Source organism: Ovis aries, chromosome 3 (assembly GCF_016772045.2).
Source record: "Ovis aries strain OAR_USU_Benz2616 breed Rambouillet chromosome 3, ARS-UI_Ramb_v3.0, whole genome shotgun sequence".
Lineage (NCBI taxonomy): Eukaryota > Metazoa > Chordata > Mammalia > Artiodactyla > Bovidae > Ovis > Ovis aries.
Window position 1 is genome coordinate 56,428,931 of NC_056056.1, and position 19,412 is coordinate 56,448,342.

The window sequence follows — 19,412 nt, forward strand, 5'->3', positions numbered from 1 at the left end:
ATTGCAACCAGGTAGGTATGAATCGACACCTTAGTCATGAGATTCGAACCATGGAGAAGTTATTTTATTAAATTTATTTTTATTCAACCAAAGAAAATAAAATACAATGCCCAAGTGAAATTTCAGGCAAGAAAGTTTCCAAATGATTATGAAAATTAAGTATATAGCATTCATTATTACCATTTAAAAATGTGAAGCATACCCATATTCTTCTTTTGTTGCTGTTGTTTCATTAACTGGTTTTATTCTTTTTTTTCTCTCTCATGCACAAAAATGTTTACTCTGATACTTTGCCTCATGAATGAGCACTATTTTTTTTCTGTAAATTCTTGTGTTTTTCTTTCAATTCATTATTTTTACTACACTGAAATATTTTAAAGTAAATTAGACATGCCAGTCCCTAAATGAAATACTTCAATATGCATCTTCAAAAAGCATCTCCCTACAAAACCAAAATATTTTCACACCTGAGAAAAAAATCTCTAAAATCAACATTTAGTCCATATTCAGAATCTGCCAAATAAAGCAGTTTGCAGCTGGTTTGGCCCAGAATCTAATCCAAGAATAGACACTGTATTTACTTTTTATGTCTCTTTAAGTTTTGAAAAGTTGAAACAGACCTTTTTTCTCCAGAGCACTAACTTGCTCAAGAAACAAAAGTGGGGTTCTACTTAAGAAATTTAAAAAAAAAAATTAGACACGTTCATTTCTACCATTCTTCACCAACACCGTCACACTGAGACTTAGTGTGTGTTGAACTGAAGGGAACTGACCGGTACTATGGTGGCACCATGGTAACAGTAAGATATGGAGCCTGGCATTTCAGCATGAAATAGACTAATCCAAATAACCAGTTCTAACCATCTAGATCGCCTGCTCACAGCCTTGAGCCAAGGCCTCTGAGTCTCCACGTTCCTTACGTTGGATGACTTTACTCCCTCACCAGTTACCTAACTGGATAGGGCTACCACGCTCCCAGATTGCCCTTCATCTAGTCCTGCCTTGGCTTGTCAATCCTGTCTCAATCTCTGAACCAGGGTATCATAGGTATTAGCCATTTGTTGTCTGGGAATCTGGAGTAGATTGGCCTGGACTCCTAAAAGTTGTTTTCTTCCTCTTTTAGGAACTTTCTTGTACTTCCTAAACCTCTGAACCCAGTATTTCCCATTAGAACGTAGCTTTGCCCCTTGGATACCATGCCTTGCCTGTTATACCATATTCCCTCAAATTACTATAACACTGCCTACGACATATTGTGCTCAGATGCTCAGTCATGTCCAAGTCTTTGTGATTCCATGGACTGGAGCCCTCCAAGTTCTTCTGTCCATGAGATTTCCCAGGCAAGAATTCTAGAGCGGATTGCCATTTCCTCTTCCAGAGGGATCTTCCCCACCCAGAGACTGAACCCGCATCTGTTATGTCTCCTGCATTGGCAGGGGAATTCTTTACCACAAGTGCCACCTGGGAAGCCCTAAGATATATTATAGTTTATTATACTTAATAAATGTCTGTTTAACCAAACTTTTAGCCAGACTGCCCTTTGTTTAGCTCCAGAAGGTGATCAGAAGACAGACTCTGGCTTTCTGAAATAATCAGCCATAAATTTAGAAACCACTAAATTTCTATAAAAGTCAGTGTCTACTAATATTTTCCATACTTGCTAAGCACTTATGATAGGTGCTGTGCTGTCTCATCTAATCTATTTTATCTAATCCTCATAATTCTATATAGGCGCGTATTCTCACTTTACAAATAGGTAAGTGGAAATATAGAGATAAGGCAACTCCAAGATTACACAGTGAGTAAGTGGTTTAGAAATTGTTTCCCCTGACTTGAGAGTTTGCTATACAAACCATTCCTCCTCCATCTCATCAAGAGAGAGCTCTTCTGTTGGCTTTACTCTTTTGTTTCCCTTTGAACATGGATATGTCATTTAACTTCGAGTTGATCTAAATTTATTTATGTATAAAATGAAAGTATTGGACTAAATTGGTGTTTCCCAGATTGGTGTTCCTTGAACCACTATTCTGAAGGATATTACATGATGCTATGAAAAAGACTCTGTGTTCAAATAAATTTGGAAAATACTAGATCAAGCAACATTATACAGCTTTCCTCACCAGGGGTTTTCTCAGATCATTGGATATCCTAATTTTTTCATTTCTCAAAAATAAACACATCAAAACCTTCTAAAATGAGTAGGAGAGATAATTGTCATCCCTTTTTTTGTATCTTGAGGAAGGTGAAGCTCAGAAAGATTAAGTAACTTAGCCAGAGCAACAGGTGGGTTAAAGACTTGGGCCTGGGTTTTCTAAGACTTTGTCTGATGTGTTCTTTATACTGTGTCAAACTGCCCCTTGTGTCCAGAACAGGAGGTGATGGAAATAAAGGCAAGGATCAACAACCTTTTCTCTTGGGGATGGTGGAAGAGGGTTAGAGAAGAACAGGAAGCAGTAGGGAAAACTGTCTGACTCAAGTGGAGGGAGCAACTGGAAATAAAGTTAGCTGAGTTTTTAAAGACAAGGAGTTGTTTTGTATTATATGTGTATTAGTAAGAGCTGGTTTTGACCAATAGTATGATTTCAAGATAATCTGCCTTCCACTGGTGATTTGAGAAATTGGAGGTAGGAAGATTATCAAAATGCAGCTGCAGCATTGGCAGACAAAGTTGACAATGGCCTTAACTTTGATGTAGGGAGCAGGGTTGGCAGAGGCGTTGGGAGGAGGAATGGAAATAACTTTAGCTATGCCTGATCTCTTGAGTTTCAAACTTTCTCTGTTGTTAATATCCTTATATACTTGGTAAAGAATCTGCCTGCAATGCAGGAGACACAGGAGATGCAGGTTTAATCCCTGGGTCGGGAAGATCCCCTGGCAGAGGAAATGGCAACCTACTCCAGTATTTTTGCCTGGAAAATCCCATGGACAGAGGAGCGTGGTAGGTTATAGTCCATGGGGTCACAAAGAATCGAATACAACTAAGGATGCATAGTCAAACTTATTTTGAGGTATGATGTGGAAGAACCGTTAGATTAAGCCAACTCAAACCAGCCTGATTCTAGAATCTACTCCGGTATAGACTAGATTCTCTAATGCAATTACAAGTTATTTTCATGAGCTATTCTTAGCGACAGCCAGAAAATATTTTTACATTATGAAATGTTAGTTTCTTCATTACAAGAATAAAATATAAAGCATCATGAATTAACATTTTAAAATTATACAAGGTTCTCTACCTATGGATAGTTCATTTTAAATACATATGTAAGTGTATTAATGCAATGATTTTTGATATATCTGTGTAATGGTCCTTTAAAATCTAACATATGTTTTTCGCTGTATATGAATTATTCTGTGTAGGTGTTAAGTTCTTTAGTGAACAACTGGAAAAATATCACAGACAGCACAAGGACGCAGTGGCTCTGAGACCCACCAGGAATGTAGGACTGCTGCTCATTGACACTAAGCAACTAAAAGAAAAACTAATTCCATCACCTTTGCGATGCTTGGAGGTAACTATAAACTAGGAAAAATTTTAATTATAGTCTCTACAACTATTTTATGATTTTTCTCCTGCAAATAGCCTATCTTTATTTTCTAGTATTGCAGCTATTTAAAATTAACTTAAGTCTATTCAGCATCTTTAATTTGTAGGGAAAGTTCCATGTTTTTCTTTCTGTCCCAAGCATTGTCAATTTCAGGTGAGGGAACAAAAGTCCTTAAACTAGCCTCTTACATCCACTCCTTTTTCCTTCGTTGGAGCATTTCAAGATTTCCTCCAGAGGAGACATTGCTGTAACAGCTCAGAGTCCTAGTAGGAATACTGGTTGATTCTAGGATACTGAGGTATCCTAGATACTGAGGTTTCCTGATCTGAAACTGTCCCTAAAGATCTGATTGTATTTTAGTGAGTGGTAGAACTGAGGAGATTTGATTGAAAGACTTGTTTATTTATTAAAGTAAGATTAGATTAAGAAACTATAGTGTAGTAAGAAGATTGATCTAACTTGAAGGTCTTTTAAGTAGACGTGGAGATCCAGGTGGAAATTCAGCCCGAAATTAAAGTAAAACAGAGAAATGGTTCAGAAGGCCTTTTATACTTTTGATAAAACACAGAGATCAATGGGTAACACAAGATTATGTAGCGTTCGCAGCTCAGGCTCTTCTGTATACATCTCCTTAAAGCATTAACATTAAAGTTACATCTCTATAGAACAAAGGTGCAGTGGGATATAACAAGAGGTACTTAACTCAAAGATCTAATGTTGCTAACACAAGGTCTACTACTTGTTTTTCTAACTATATCTACAACTAAAGGATGTGAAAATTTGGCAGCAAATATTGACTCAACAAATGAAACCTTTAATCAGTCCTATTCTAAAGATTTTGACTCCTCGGAAGCTCCTACATTCCTAGGATGTTTTAAGCTTCCTGTGCCTCCTGCGGTCAGGAGGCCTCAAACAATCACACGCGCAGCTGTACGAGTCCTGCAGGCAGGCTAGAAAGCCATCAGAGGTTTTTGGATTGAAACACTCTTTTAAATGCAGAAGACTAAAGCAGATTTTTGTTGGGGTACATGCTTAGGAATTTCAGAGGGTCCCTGAAGTCTGAGTGTCAGCCATGACCTCACACTGGCTCCCAGCATTCTACGATAACTTTCAGGTCTTCCTTTAGTCATATATACCATCAAATCCCACCACAAAGGGACTCCCCTGGTGGTTCAGTAGTTAAAAGTGGCCCAGGTTCAATCTCTGGTTAGGGAGCTAAGATTGCACATGCCTCACAGCCAAAAAAACTCCCAAAACATAAAACAGAAACAATATTGTAACAGATTCAATAAAGACTCTAAAAAATACCTCTAGAGACACAATGGTATAGAACAGAGATTGGCAAACTATATCCCACAGGGTCATTCCAGCCTGCCACCTGTTTTGTACCATGACGTTTCGCTTATGTATTGCCTATGGTTGCTCTACAAGGGCGGAGCTGAGTGGTTGTGACAGAGACCGTATATCCTGCAAATCTAAAGCATTTACTATTCAGCCCTTACAGGAAACCTCTGTTGGCCCCTGGTGCAGATGAAAGAAGACAGTGCCCTGTCTAAAAGGCTGCAGGCCTGAGTGCTACTATCTTTTCTGTCACTAATTAGCTGTGTGGCATTGGACTTCTTTCTAGAGCTTTGCTGATTCATCTGTTGGAAAAGAAAACAATAGAGAATTGAAGCAAAGTCAATTTCAGCAAACATTTCTGAGCACTCTGAGTACTACTGTATACTAAGCCAAAAACAAAAAACAAAAGAAACTTCAAACTGGCTTCAGCAATCAGAAAATGTATGGATCGAAAAAGTCCAGAGGGTGGATGGGCATCAGGAAGCTGTGATCTAGTGACTCAGTGGTTCCTAGAGACCTGATTTTTTCCATTCACCGTGTGCCAGCTTCCTTCTGATGTGCCAGCTTCATCCTAAAGCTCATATACCCTAACTTTTCTGAAATGGTAGTCAAAGGCTCCATAGGATAATTATTTCCTTATTCATGTCCAGAGAGAGAGAGAGAGAGATCTCAGCCTTAAACAAAAGTCTTGGGTTTCTACTTAATTGGATCAGCTGATGTCAGAGGTTCACTCTAATCCAATCACACTAGCCAAAGAAAGCCATGCTCATTTTACCTTAAGACCAATTAGACTCAATCTATGTTTCTGAAGGAGAGATCACCTTCCTCCAAATCATTACTACCGTCCAGCACGAAAGAAGTGGAGTTGATACTGGGAATGGTACCACAATGTTCACTATACAGGACGAAGTAACAGAAAGGGTACTTACAAAATATCAGACCATTTAGGCAGACTTTTAAAAAAATTATTTATTTATTTGGCTGCATCTGGTCTTAGTTGCAGCATATGGGATCTTGGTTGAGTCATGCGGGATCTTTCCTTGTGGCACACAAACTCTCTAGTTGTGGCATGCGAGCTCTCTAATTTGTGGTGCACAGACACCAGCACCCACAGGCTTCAGTAGTTGTGGAGCTCGAGCTTAGTTGCTCCGTGGCATGTGAGATCTTAGTTCCGCAGTCAGGGATCAGATTCATTTTCCCAGCATTACAAGGCAGATTTTTAACCACTGGACCACTAAAGAAGTCCCTAGGTAAACTTTTTAAAAAGTTGTGCAATCTAACTTATTCTGGAGATAATCTTCAAAAGGAATCCTATTGTTTCAGTGTGGGGGAAAAAAAAGCCTTTTCATATACTGCTGCTTCCATTGCCTGCTGACTTAACAGACATTCAGTTAGACTTTATCTAAAATGTATAATAAAGTAGGAATACTCTAGTTACGATTCATAGTTCCTTCTTCTTTCCTAGGTGCTGAATTATATGCTTCCTCGTCTAAGCAAGAAAAAAGTGGATGCCATCATCTCTGAGGCACAAGATGCAGAATACAAGCTTGAATTTGTCCCAACTACTACCATAGAATATGTTAACAGCTTAGTATTTCTTGACGAAATTCAGGAAAGGGTGAGTTGATTCTTGTGTAACTCACTATTCCAAATCTTGTGGGAAGGAAGGCAAATAAGAGAAACTGAGGGACTGAAGGTCAAGATACAGCTGTCAGAATATCAGAAACACTTTCAGGCAAAGGAAGTGGATGGCTTACCTCACAGTCGTAATGGCGGCTAACCTTGATCACTACTAGTCAGGCATGTACTACAATTTCTACATATGTTACATTTTTTCTCCTTACAAAAGCTTAAGAAGTATTGTTTAGTCATTCAGTCGTGTCTGACTCTTTACGACCCCTGGACTGCAGCATGCCAGGCCTCCTTGTCCTTCACCATCTCCCAGAGCTTGCTCAAATTCATGTCCATTGAGTCAGTAATGCTATCCAACCTCTCCTGTCACATCCTCGGTCATCCCCTTCTCCTCCTGCCTTCAATCTTTCCCAGTATCAGGGTCTTTTCTGATGAGTTGACTCTTCACATCAAGTGACTAAAGTATTAGATCTTCAGCTTCAGCATCAGTCCTTCCAATGAATATTCAGGATTGATTTCCTTTAGGATTGACTGGTTTGATCACCTTGCAGTCCAAGGGACTCTCAAGAGTCTTCTCCAACACCACAGTTCAAAACATCAGTTCTTCAGTCCTCGGCCTTCTTGATGGTCCAACTCTCACTTTCAAACATGACTACTGGAAAAACCATAGCTTTAACTCTGCAGACCTTTGTCAGCAAAGTAATGTCTCTGTTTTTTAATACTCTGTCTAGGTTTGTCATAACTTTTCTTCCAAGGAGCAAGAGTCTTTTAATTTCATGGCTGCAGTCAACCAGAAAGAAGTATAGATAATTTTTATTCTTATTCTGCAGATAAGTGAATGAGGACCAAAATAGGCCATTGTGTCCAAGATCACAGACCTGTATACAGTACATCTGGAATTCAAACTTGGGTCTCTGACAACAAAGCCAGTGCTCTCAACCCCAGTTTATTGCAATTCTTATTTGTAATAAATGATAATACTGTAAGTCCCCTAAATTCAAAAGAGTTCTGTTCTGAGAGTGCATTTGTAAGTCCCATTTTTTCCTAAGTCCAACCAAGTGAGCCTAGGTACCCAACTAACACAATCAGCTGTATAGTACTATACTGTAATAGGTTTATAATACTTTTCATACAAATAATGCATAAAAAAAACAAAGAAAATATTTTTAATCTTACAGTACAGAACCTTGAAAAGTGCCATACGACAGCTGGCATATAGGGTCTGGCATCAAGCAAACAGGCAAGAAGAGTCTCTGTATCTGCTGTTGTCTCCCTAATCCACTTGCCTATTTAAGCTAGTTTAACTTGGGTTTCTTTCATTCCTGCTAGTAAGTTTCCTGACTATTATGCAAATATAGATTAAGAAGGATCATGACTTCCATTATAACTAATATCTAGATTACAATTCTCCAGTAAATCCCTTGCATGCAAATTTTCAACTTGCGAATTTTCAGATGTGAATGTGCATTTGCTTATCCAATCACGGGAAGTTAGTTCACATGTCTGGCATACATTGTCACATGCGTGCAGCCTCTATAAGTGGTTGTGCTTTTGTGTACTTTACTGTCCCATACTGTACAGAGTACAGTAGTGCAGTATTGCCAGGGTGATTGGGACACAGCCCAAGGTTGAGAACCATCTCTCTAAAGCCTCTCCACAGTTTTCTTCTCCTGTTTAGGACCTGTTTTGTTACCCCATGAAAGCAAATGGCCTCTGCCCACAGATGCAATCTAACTCTTCCCAAGGTCAAGAGAAAGGTCAGACTGAGCTAGATTCACTCTGTCCCAATTTGATGCTCCCTGGTTAAGTTGTCGCCAAGAGGTGGGTCAAGTTATAGAACCTGGATGCTTCCTCTATAACCTTGTGGCAGAGTGGTGGCAAGGAGAGCTCCCTTCAAACTGGGGAGACCTTGCCAGAAAATTAGGAAAGACACTGTCCACTGAGGCAAGGGCATCAGAGCAGAGATGTTTAGGAGTCAGTAATAGTGGTAGTAAAAGCCTTTACTAGAGGGTAGCATGATGCTCTTCATCAATCAGGGTTCTGAATCTACACAGAGAGGTACATGGTCCGCACAGCTCAGGGGCTGCCCTGGGACAGTCACTGCTCAGCACACATGCCTGGAATCTCAGATGTTGCAGCTGAGCATCCTCACAGCACCTGCCATCTCTGAAAACTTTAAGTAACTTTCAAGTTTAATCTGAGGTTTACCAGGTGGTGCTTGTGCACCTGCTTCCCAAGACAGGAGACATAAGAGATGCGGATTCCATCTCTGGGTTAGGAAGATCCCTGGGAGGAGGAAATGGCAACCCACTCTAGTATTCTTACCTGGAAAATTCCATGGACAGAGGAGCCTGGTGGGCTGCAGTCTGAGTCGCAAAAGGGTCAGACACGACTAAAGCGACTGAGTACTACTATTTAATTTACTAGGGAACAAGAGAGAGAGAAAAAGTAAATACTTATAAGGGTAATATTAACTGTGCTCAGTTCTGAACAGTTTACTTCCAGGCCTCATTGTCTGCATCGTAATAATGACTGTATTTGTCATCCAGCCAGCTCTAGCCAATTTGATCTGCATTAAATGCACTCCTCTGTGTGCTGGCTCTTTACAACCTGGTGCACAGCGACTGTCTCTTATCAGTCACTCTTAACAGGTATAACAGGACACTGATTTATTTAATAAGCAACTGATGTTTCCATTTAGATCGAAAGCCTTGATGATGAAGGGAATGTTGTGGTTCAGATGTACAAGCTCATCGAACAGTATCAGGTTCCCACACCTCCTGAAGACTTTGCCGTTTTTGCAACTATGAAGCCATCCATTGTTGCTGTTCGGAATGCCATTGATAAATCTGTGGGTGACAGAGAAACAAGCATTAAGCAATTTTGTCTGCATTTGGGTAGAGATCTTGAAGACCTAAACAATGAAGTGAATGAAGTAAAGATGATAGCACAGGTAAGCTGAAGCAGAATTTTTTAAATAATCTATATAAAGGCTATTACATTTTAATAAACCATTTAGAAAGCATATTTCATTTTAATCTGGTTTAGCTTTCATTTTGTTTATGCTTCATTCTAATCAATTAACAATGTCTTTGAGCAGCTACTGAAAATTTAAAGTGTTTCTGAATCTCTCTGAGGTACTGAATAAATTCCAGGCCACTGCAACTAACGTATGTATTGCTTTAGTACTTATGATCAAAAGTACAAAATAGAATATTACTCAGCTATAAAAAGGAATACATTTGAGTCAGTCCTGATGAGGTGGGTGAAACTGGAGCCTATTACGCAGAGTCAAGTCAGAAAGAGAATGACAAATACTGTATATTAATGCATATATATGGGATTTAGAAAGACATAACGATGATCCTACATGCAGGGCAGCAAAGGAGACACAGATGTAAAGAACAGACTTGTTTGGACCCAGTGTGAAAAGGCAAAGGTGGGATGATTTGAGAGAATAGCATTGAAACATGTACATTCAGTTCAGTTCAGCGCAGTTGCTCAGTCATGTCCAACTCTTTGTGACCCCATGGACTGCTTCCCTGTCCATCACCAATCCTGAAGCTTGCTCAAACTCATGTCCATTGAGTTGATGATATCATCCAGCCATCTTATCCTCTGTCATCCCCTTCTCCTCTCTCCTTCGATCTTTCCCAGGATTAGGGTCTTTTCAAATGAGTCAGTTCTTCAAATCAGATGGCCAAAGTATTGAAGCTTGAGCATCAGTCCTTCCAATGAATATTCAGGACTGATTTCCTTTAGGATGGACTAGTTGGATCTCCTTGCAGTCCAAGGGACTCTTCAAGAGTCTTCTCCAGCATTACAGTTCAAAAGCATCAATTCTTCAATGCTCAGCTTTCTTTACGGCCCAACTCTCACATCCATACATAACTACTGGAAAAGCTGTAGCTTTGACTAGATAGACCTTGTTCGCAAAGTAATGTCTCTGCTTTCTAATATACTGTCTAGGTTGGTCATAGCTTTTCTTCCAAGGAGCAAGCATCTTTTAATTTCATGGCTGCAGTCACCATCTGCAGTGATTTTGGAGCCCAAGAAAATAAAGTGTGTCACTGTTTCCATTGTTTCCCCATCTATTTGCCATGAAGGGATGGGACCTAATGCCATGATCTTTGTTTTTCGAATGTTGAATTTTAAACCAGCTTTTTCATTCTCCTTTTTCACTTTCATCAAGAGGTTCTTTAGATTCTCTTCACTTTCTGACATAAGAGTGATGTCATCTGCATATCTGACGTTATTGATATTTCTCCCGGCAATCATGATTTCAGCTTGCGCTTCATCCTGCGTAGCATTTCTCATGATGTACTCTGCATAAAAGTTAAATAAGCAGGTGACAATATACAGCCTTGGTGTACTCCTTTTCCATGTATATTACTATATGTAAAATAGAAGACCAGTGCAAGTTTGATGTATTAAGCAAGGCACCCAAAGTTGGTGCTCTGGTACAACCTAGAGGGATGGGGTGGGGAGGGAGGTGGGAGGGGTTTCAGGATAGGGGGACACATTTATACCCATGACTGATTCATGGTGATGTATGGCAAAAACCATCACAAAATTGTAAAGTAATTATCCTCCAATTAAATTTAAAAAAATTTTTAAGTATTATGGTCAAATCAGAAAAAAGTGGGAAAAACTCAGTTCAATAGTAGTGAATTCTCTTTTTCCTAGCTTCCATTTATTATTTTGAAATTAGTGTTTTTACATCCTATTAGCATATTTTATAGCTATTCACAATTTTAGAGTTTTATTAGTCACATGTTAGAAAATTCCCTCTTAGAAAGAGGCAGAGTATAAATTAATAAGTGATAAAGAATGTTTGAATAACTTGCACCAATTTTGCTATCCTAAAGATATAAAAGGAACTTTTTAAGAACTTAGACTAGATATCTTTTTTTTCATTCTTACTTTATTTTTTAATATAAATTTATTATTTTAATTGGATGCTAATTACTTTACAATATTGTATTGGTTTTGCCATATATTGACATGAATCCACCATGGCTGTACATGTGTTCCCCATCCTGAACCTCCCTCCCACCTCCCTCCCCATCCCATCTCTCTGGGTCATCCCAGTGCACCAGCCCCGAGCATCCTGTATCATGCGTCGAACCTGGACTGGCGATTCATTTCACATATGATAATATATATGTTTCAATGCCATAGAATAGACATCTGGATAATTCTTAACTGAAGCAAACGTGAAAATATATCATATAATAATGATCTACTCTTTAATTATTAACACTGACTAAATCTTATCCCAAAAGTTTAAAGCAATATAAAGTGAAGTGAAAGTGAAAGTTGCTCAGTTGTGTCTGATTCTTTGTGACCCCATGGACTATAGAGTCCATGGAATTCTCCAGGCCAGAATACTGCAGTGGGTAGCCATTACCTTCTCCAGGGGATCTTCCCAAGCCAGGGGTCGAACCCAGGTCTCCCACATTGCAGACGGATTCTTTACCAGCTGAGCCACTAGGGAAGCCCAAAACCATATAAACTTATGATCAAATCAGAAAAAAAATGGGAAAAACTCAGTGTCCTTCAACAGAATAATAAAATGTGTTGAGGTACTTCTACTCAAAGGAATACAATACCGATGTTGAAGATTACAACATGCATTTATATGTGTTGACATGGCTAAAAGTAGCTAACATTTATTGTGTACTTATTATATGTCAACTTTTAGTCTAAAGGACTTTGCATTGCTTTTACACTGAAGTGTTTTTGTGTTTTGCAAGAGAAAGCTGTACATAACTGTAACAACTGTACAACTCAGTGAGTTCTCAGAAAGTGAACACATCCATATGCTTACTGCTCAAGTCAAGAGCTGTTCTTGGTATCCGTAGGGTGCCCTCTAGTCACTAACCTTTCCTTCCTTTCCAAAAGCAACCACTACCCTGAATTCTAAAGCCATAAATTGCTTTTGCCTATTTATGAACTTCAATCAAATAGAATGCTACCTTTGTTGTAAATTATAATCATCCCTTTACTGTAAAATGATAATTTTCCTTATATTCCCTTCATTCTTTTCCATATTGCATTCACCTCTCCTTAACTGAAGTCTTGTTTGTTGAAAAAAAAATGTAATATAGGAAAGAAGATGAAGCAAAATGCACTAGGTACTCCTTAAAAATTATATTATCCCCATAGTACTTCCTTATACATTTCTGTACTTTTTACAATGTATCTGCATTGTTTTAAAATTCAAGAAAAGCAACCATTTTCATATATTTTCTAAAAATTAGAGTGAAAAGGGAATTAGCAAAAATATGTTTCAAAAATGTTTATTCATGTAATTTGATAGCATACATCAAAAAATAGGAATGGCTAATCAAAAGCTATCTTAATTTTACAGGATCCACAGATTTTGGACATTAATGCTGACCAAGAGAAAATAAAGGTCATGTTGAATGAACTGCTGTTAGTTCTGGATGATCTTCAAAAACGTGCTTTTCAATATAAATCCTATCAGAAGAATTTTAAGGTAATGACTGTTCTTAAAATATAGAACTATTAAATATATCTTTGTGTATGCACAGAAGTGACACTGATGCACTCATTTTCAATAACACTCAACGTTTAGACACCTATATGCCAGTCACTGCACTGGAATAATCTGAAATACAAAATATGGTATATTCTCTGTCTTTGAAGTGTTTAAAGATTAGGACACATGAGAGAAAAAGTATCTTTATTTATTAAAAAGTAATTGTGAATTATAGACAAATACTCAGACCAGGAACTGTAGTTTCTATGTTAAAATGCGTGTGGGTTTTTAAATGTAATCAGTTGAAACCCCTTGATTCTTTCTTAATATTCTAGCTTCTTTTACATTCATTCATGTGTATATTATTGACTCCATCAATATTGCCTCATTTGCTCTGGTTTCGATGTGCCAGTTTGATGAAAGAAGAGAATTTGACTGAGCCAGGGAAAAGATGGATCCCCCAAAATTAAAAAGCTAAATGATATGCCCCCCCCCAAAATGAAAAGAAATGAGTGAGAGTTATAAGTGCTCTGAACAGATATTGTTGTTGTCCGGTCACTAGGTCACGTCCAGCTCTTTGTGAATCCATGGACTGCAGCATGCCAGGCTCCTCTGTCCTCCACTGTCTCCTGCTCAGATTCATGTCCATTGAGTTGGTGATGCCATCTAACTATATCATCCTTGGTCACCCCCTTCTTTTGTCTTCAATCTTTCCCAGCATCAAGGTCTTTTCCAATGAGTAGGCTCTTCATATCAGGTAGCCAAAGTATTAGAGCCAAAGTATCAGAATAGCTATTAGAGAGAACAAAGAGAAAAGCAAATAGGAAAGATTCCTGAGACCAAAACCAGAGGCCACCAGCAATGAAGGAGTGTTAATAGTCTCCCCTAAATTTCAGAGATGTGTCTAGACATCACATGGAGATGCATCCATTTCTTTCAGAGCCCCAAATGGATGACCAGAAAGTGGTCTGAGGGCTCTGAGACCTGAGCAGGTCTCCACTCCAGACCTGAGGCTTGGTAGAGCAACCTGCAAAATAATAACCTGGGCACTAGAAAGTACAGCTGACATAATACCTGAGGCAGGAAGTTTGTGCGTGAGACAATTATGGTTCAAAGTTGTTCCCAGATTGAATTAACTGACATATAAGACAGGAAAGTGTGAGGTAGGAAGGCAACTATGGATGAAACATTACCTGATAAAAAGCTATACCAGGTAAGCACTCCTTTGGGTCAGGAAGAATAGTGTAGCTTGAACCAGAGCCTGAAATAGAAGTGTGTTTCCCTCCTTCCAGACTCCATATCTATATTTTATGATTCTTTAGGATGACCTCAGGCTTCCCTGGTGGCTCAGATGGTAAAGGAACTGCCTGTACTGTGGGAGACCTGGGTTCAATCCTGGGTTGGGAAGATCCCCTGGGGGAGGGCATGGCAACTTACTCCAGTATTTTTGCCTAGAGAATCCCCATGGACAGAGGAGCCTGGGGGACTATAGTCCATGGGGTCACAAAAAGTCAGACATGACTGAGTGACCGCATAGCATAGGATGACCTCGTATCCAACCTTCCTCTCCAGCTCTTGGTTATTAGGGGGTCAGGAGTGAAGGCCTAAGAGGTGTAGGAAATCATTTTTAATTCTTAATGAAGACAAGGCTAGATCCCTATTGTCAGGGTAATGCTAGCCTTGTAAAATGAGTTGGGACGTGTTCCCACCTCTTTAATGTTCTGGAAAGGTTTGAGAAAGATTGCCATTAATTCTTCCCCCCCGCCCCCACCATAGATGTTTGGTAGAATTTACCAGTGAAGTCATCTGGTCCTGGGCTTTTCTGTGCTGGGAGGTTTTTGATATCTGATTTGATCTCCTTACTCCTTATTTTTCTGTTCCTTCCTGATTCAGTCTTAATAGGTTATATGTTTCTAGGAATTTATGCACTGCTTCTAAGTTAACCAGTTTGTTGGTGTACAGTTACTTTTTCATAGTAATCTCTTATGATATGGCTTCCTATGTGGCTCAGTAGTAAAGAATCCTCCTGCCAGTGCAGGAGACATGGGTTTGATCCCTGGCTCAGGAAGATCCCCCTGAGAAGGAAATGGCAACCCACTCCAGTATTCTTACCTGGGAAACCCCATGGACAGAGGAGACTGGTGGGCTACAGTTGGACATGTCACAACGAGTTTGACATGACTGAGCATGCATGCAGGCATAAGATCATATGTATTTCTATGGTGTAAGTTGTAATGTATCCTTTTCATTTCTGATTTTATTTGAGTCACCTCCCTTTTTTTCTTGTTCTAGCTAAAGATTTGTCTTTTTAAAAATGCTTTTTAGTTTCATTGATCTTTTCTATTATTCTTCTGATCCCTATTTTATTTATTTCCACTATGAACTTACTTCCTTTCTTCTGACAATGTTGGGCTAGCTTGTTCTCTTTTTTCTAACTCTTTGATGTGTAAAGTTGTGTTATTTGAAATCTTTCTATTTTCTTAATATTTCCATTTATCACTATAAACTCACCTCTCGTAACTGCTTGTGCAGCATCTCATAGGTTATAGTGTGCTGTTTCCACTTTCATTTGTTTTATTTCCCTTTAATTTCCTCTTTAACTCATCAGTTGTTCAGGATTGTGTTGTTTAGTTTTCACGCATTTGTAAATTTTCCACCTTTCCTGCTGTTGTTGATTTCTAGTTTCATACCACTGTGGCTAAAAGAAATACTTGGTATGATTTCAATCTTCTTAAACTTGTTAAGACTTGTTTTGTGCCCTGTCAGATGATTTATCCTGGGGAATGTTCTGACTGCTCTTGATAAGAGTGTGTATTTTACTGCTGTTCTATGGAATGTTTGAAATCTTGGCTTATCTCAAGGTTCATAGTTTCTGTGCAACTAATCTCCAAGCCATGAAAACGGCTTCTTTAGATTTTCTTGGAACCTTTCTCTCTATAGGGTTCGTAATCAGTCCATTAGGTTAGAAATAGGTGAGAAACTAGAATGTTCTCTCCATCTTAAATCTCCCCATCCCCTGCACCAACTGCCACACAAAAATTCTCCCCATCTTCTATCATCCCTCTTCCATCATCTACATATAAGCCCTAAAGGATATAGGATCCCTCATCCATTGGATCATCAAAAAAACAAGAGAGTTCCAGAAAAACATCTACCTCTGTTTTATTGACTACGCCAAAGCCTTTGACTGTGTGGATCATACAAACTGTGGAAAATTCTGAAAGAGATGGGAATACCAGACCACCTGACATCCCTCTTGAGAAATCTGTATGCAGGTCAGGAAGCAACAATTAGAACTGGACATAGAACAACAGACTGGTTCTAAATCAGGAAAGGAGTACTTCAAGGCTGTATACTGTCACCCTGATGATTTAACTTCTATGCAGAGTACATCACGAGAAACCTGGGCTGGATGAAGCACAAGCTGGAATCAAGATTGCCGGGAGAAATATCAATAACCTCAGACACGCAGATGATGCCACCATTGCATAAAGCAAAGAAGAACTAAAGAGCCTCTTGATGAAAGTGAAAGAGAAGAATGAAAAAGTTGATTTAAAACTCAACATTCAGAAAACTAAGATTATGACACCCAATCCCATCACTTCATGGCAAATTGATGGGGAAACAGTGGAAACGGTGAGAGACTTTATTTTTGGGGGCTCCAAAATCACTGCAGATGGTGACTGCAGCCATGAAATTAAAAGATGCTTGCTTCTTGGAAGAAAAGTATGGCCAACCTAGACAGCATATTAAAAAGCAGAGACATTACTTTCCCAACAAAGGTCCATCTAGTCAAAGCTATGGTTTTTCCAGTAGTCATGTATGGATGTGAGAGTTGGACTGTGAAGAAAGCTGAGTGCCGAAGAATTGATGCTTTTGAACTGTGGTGTTGGAGAAGATTCTTGAGACTCTCTTGGACTGCAAGGAGATCCAACCAGTCCATCCTAAAGGAAATCAGTCCTGAATATTCATTGGAAGGACTGATGTTGAAGCTGAAGCTCCAATACTTTGGCCACCTGATTTGAAGAACTGACTCATTTGAAAAGACCCTGATGCTGGGAAAGATTGAAGGTGGGAGGAGAAGGGGACAACAATGGATGAGATGGTTGGACGGCATCACTGACTCATTGGACATGGGTTTGAATAAATGGCGGGAGTTGGTGATGGACAGGGAGGCCAGGTGTGCTGCAGTCCATGGGGTCGCAAAGAGTCAGACATGACTGATTGACTGAACTGCACTGAACTGAACTGAAAGGATATAGATGCCTCTGAGGACTCATTTGTATATGTGAAAAACCATTCAGATATGACCCAACTTAAGAGAAAATGCCCTTAAACCTCTGTAATATTTGTGTCTTTTGAGAATTTCTAAGTTCTAAGGATATATAAAGTTATATTTTGTCCCTCAAATAGAAATTTGAATGTATGTGGGGTTTTGTCACTTGTTTTTTACAAATGAAAAAACAAAAATTACTAATAGGAAGATAACATAAGATCTCTATATCTGAAAATTAAATTGTACATTTTGCTTATTATATTTTTAAAGGTAGAAGTGTCCAAGTTTGATGCTTTGGAAGAAGTTAGTGCTGAATTGAAGCTTAAACAATTGCTCTGGGATTCTTTATCTGAATGGGATCAACTCCAGCAAGAATGGTTAAAGGTAAAAAAAGAAAAACTCTTAATTCTTAAATCATTCATATATTATTTAATTTTAAAATCATGGTAGTGTGCATTATAGTTTTTAAATAATCTGGTATATTTCAGTAAAATATGCAATATTATAATTTTGTGGAAATTTATCAGCTTTCCAGTGAAATGCAGAGAGGTCTTTCTGCTACACAAATCTTTAAGTACCACAGAGAAGAATGCTTTATTTAAGGCAGGCTTCTCAGGTCCTCTGTTTAAGAACATTAAATGAAGGAGGGATCAAAGGACCTCACCATATGGCATTTAACTGCTTTGTGGTTTCTGAATACAGTGTTGTCCTGATACATACAGCCAAGTGTTATTAAAGATCATAGAATTTTATTTATGATCTGCAACATTAGATTTCTGTTTGCTGAGGTTCTGTTTTTATTGTCTTTTTTTTTTTAAGGAAGCCATTTCTTTTCCTCTGTGATAAAATAGGATCATGGTAATGAGATCTAGGTTATTTCTTTGAGAGTTCAATAGTAAATTCTAATCATAGTAAACTAGGGGGACAAGTATCGCAAGGGGAGACAAGTATCATAGGGTTTGGTTCTTAGGGTCTACTCTTGTATTCAAACATTAACAAGGATTAATCCTCTAGGAGACAGAATATATGACCTTCTATTCTTTCCAGTGTGATATGCTCATACTAGAAATACCATGAGCTTCACAAATATTGCTTTACATTTGCTGGTTCAGCTTCCCTGTGCTGGTACCCAAAATTAGAAGTCACACATCTAGGTTAAACCACAGTGACACAAGAATGATTCCTAGATAATGTTCTGGACACAGTGGATAGCAGTGGAGAATAAAAAGAACAGAGTCTAAACTCTCACAGAATTTACCTTTTGGTGAAGAAAGCAAAAAACAAACAAACATATATATGCTATTATAACAGAGAATTTTAAATGCTGTTGTATAACTCATTTATCGGTTATCTCAGAAGTAGAAAATGCTCCTGAGTAGTAAAGAGGAAGCTTAGAAAGCGCTCTGATTCCCACCAGAGATTAGGGCAGTGGCTTCTGAAGTGGGACAAATTTACCCAGGAAGTGCACAAAAAGTAGACATTGTATCTAGGGGAAAATGAATGTTTATAAATTTTTAGTTGAGGCATATCTGACACACTGTATTGGTTCCAGGTGTATAAATGATGATCCTATATTTGTGTATATTGTAAAGTGATCAGCTCAGTGAGTCTAGTTAACATTTGTTACCATTCACAACTATAATTTTTTTCTTATGAGAACTTTCAAGATCTATTCTTTTAGAAACTTTCAAATATGCAATACAGTGTTATTAACTAGTCACTATTCTGTACATTACATTCCCATGATTTATTTATTTTATAATTAGAAGTTTGTACCTTTTGACCTCCTTCACTCGTTACATCTACCCACCCCTTTTCTCTGGAAACCACCAATCTATTCTGTTTTAGTTGTTTTACTTTAGACTCTTGCTTTGTTTCGTTAGATTCCACATTTAAGTGAGATTATATGATATTTTTCTTGGTCCGATTTATTTCACTTTACCTAAAGCCCTCATGGTCCATCCATGTTGCCAAAATGATAAAGTTTCATTCTTTTTATGGTGGAATAATAGTCCATTGTATACATATAACACATTTTCTTCATCCATTCATCCATTGGTGAACACACTTAGGTTGTCTTTTTCTCTTGGCGATTGTAAATAATGCCACT

At 38.5% G+C, this 19,412-nt stretch overlaps 1 protein-coding gene across 2 annotated transcripts in view; it reads left to right on the forward strand.

The window, feature by feature from the left end:
• Positions 1–19,412, forward strand: part of DNAH6 (dynein axonemal heavy chain 6) — a 289,159-nt gene that overhangs the window by 59,348 nt on the left and 210,399 nt on the right. For both annotated transcript variants that reach the window (XM_004005864.5, XM_042246026.1), the window contains exons 13-17: positions 3,361–3,512; positions 6,355–6,507; positions 9,223–9,474; positions 12,895–13,023; positions 17,573–17,686. In XM_004005864.5, the coding sequence (XP_004005913.3) occupies positions 3,361–3,512; positions 6,355–6,507; positions 9,223–9,474; positions 12,895–13,023; positions 17,573–17,686 (800 nt within the window). The remainder of the gene's footprint in view (positions 1–3,360; positions 3,513–6,354; positions 6,508–9,222; positions 9,475–12,894; positions 13,024–17,572; positions 17,687–19,412) is intronic.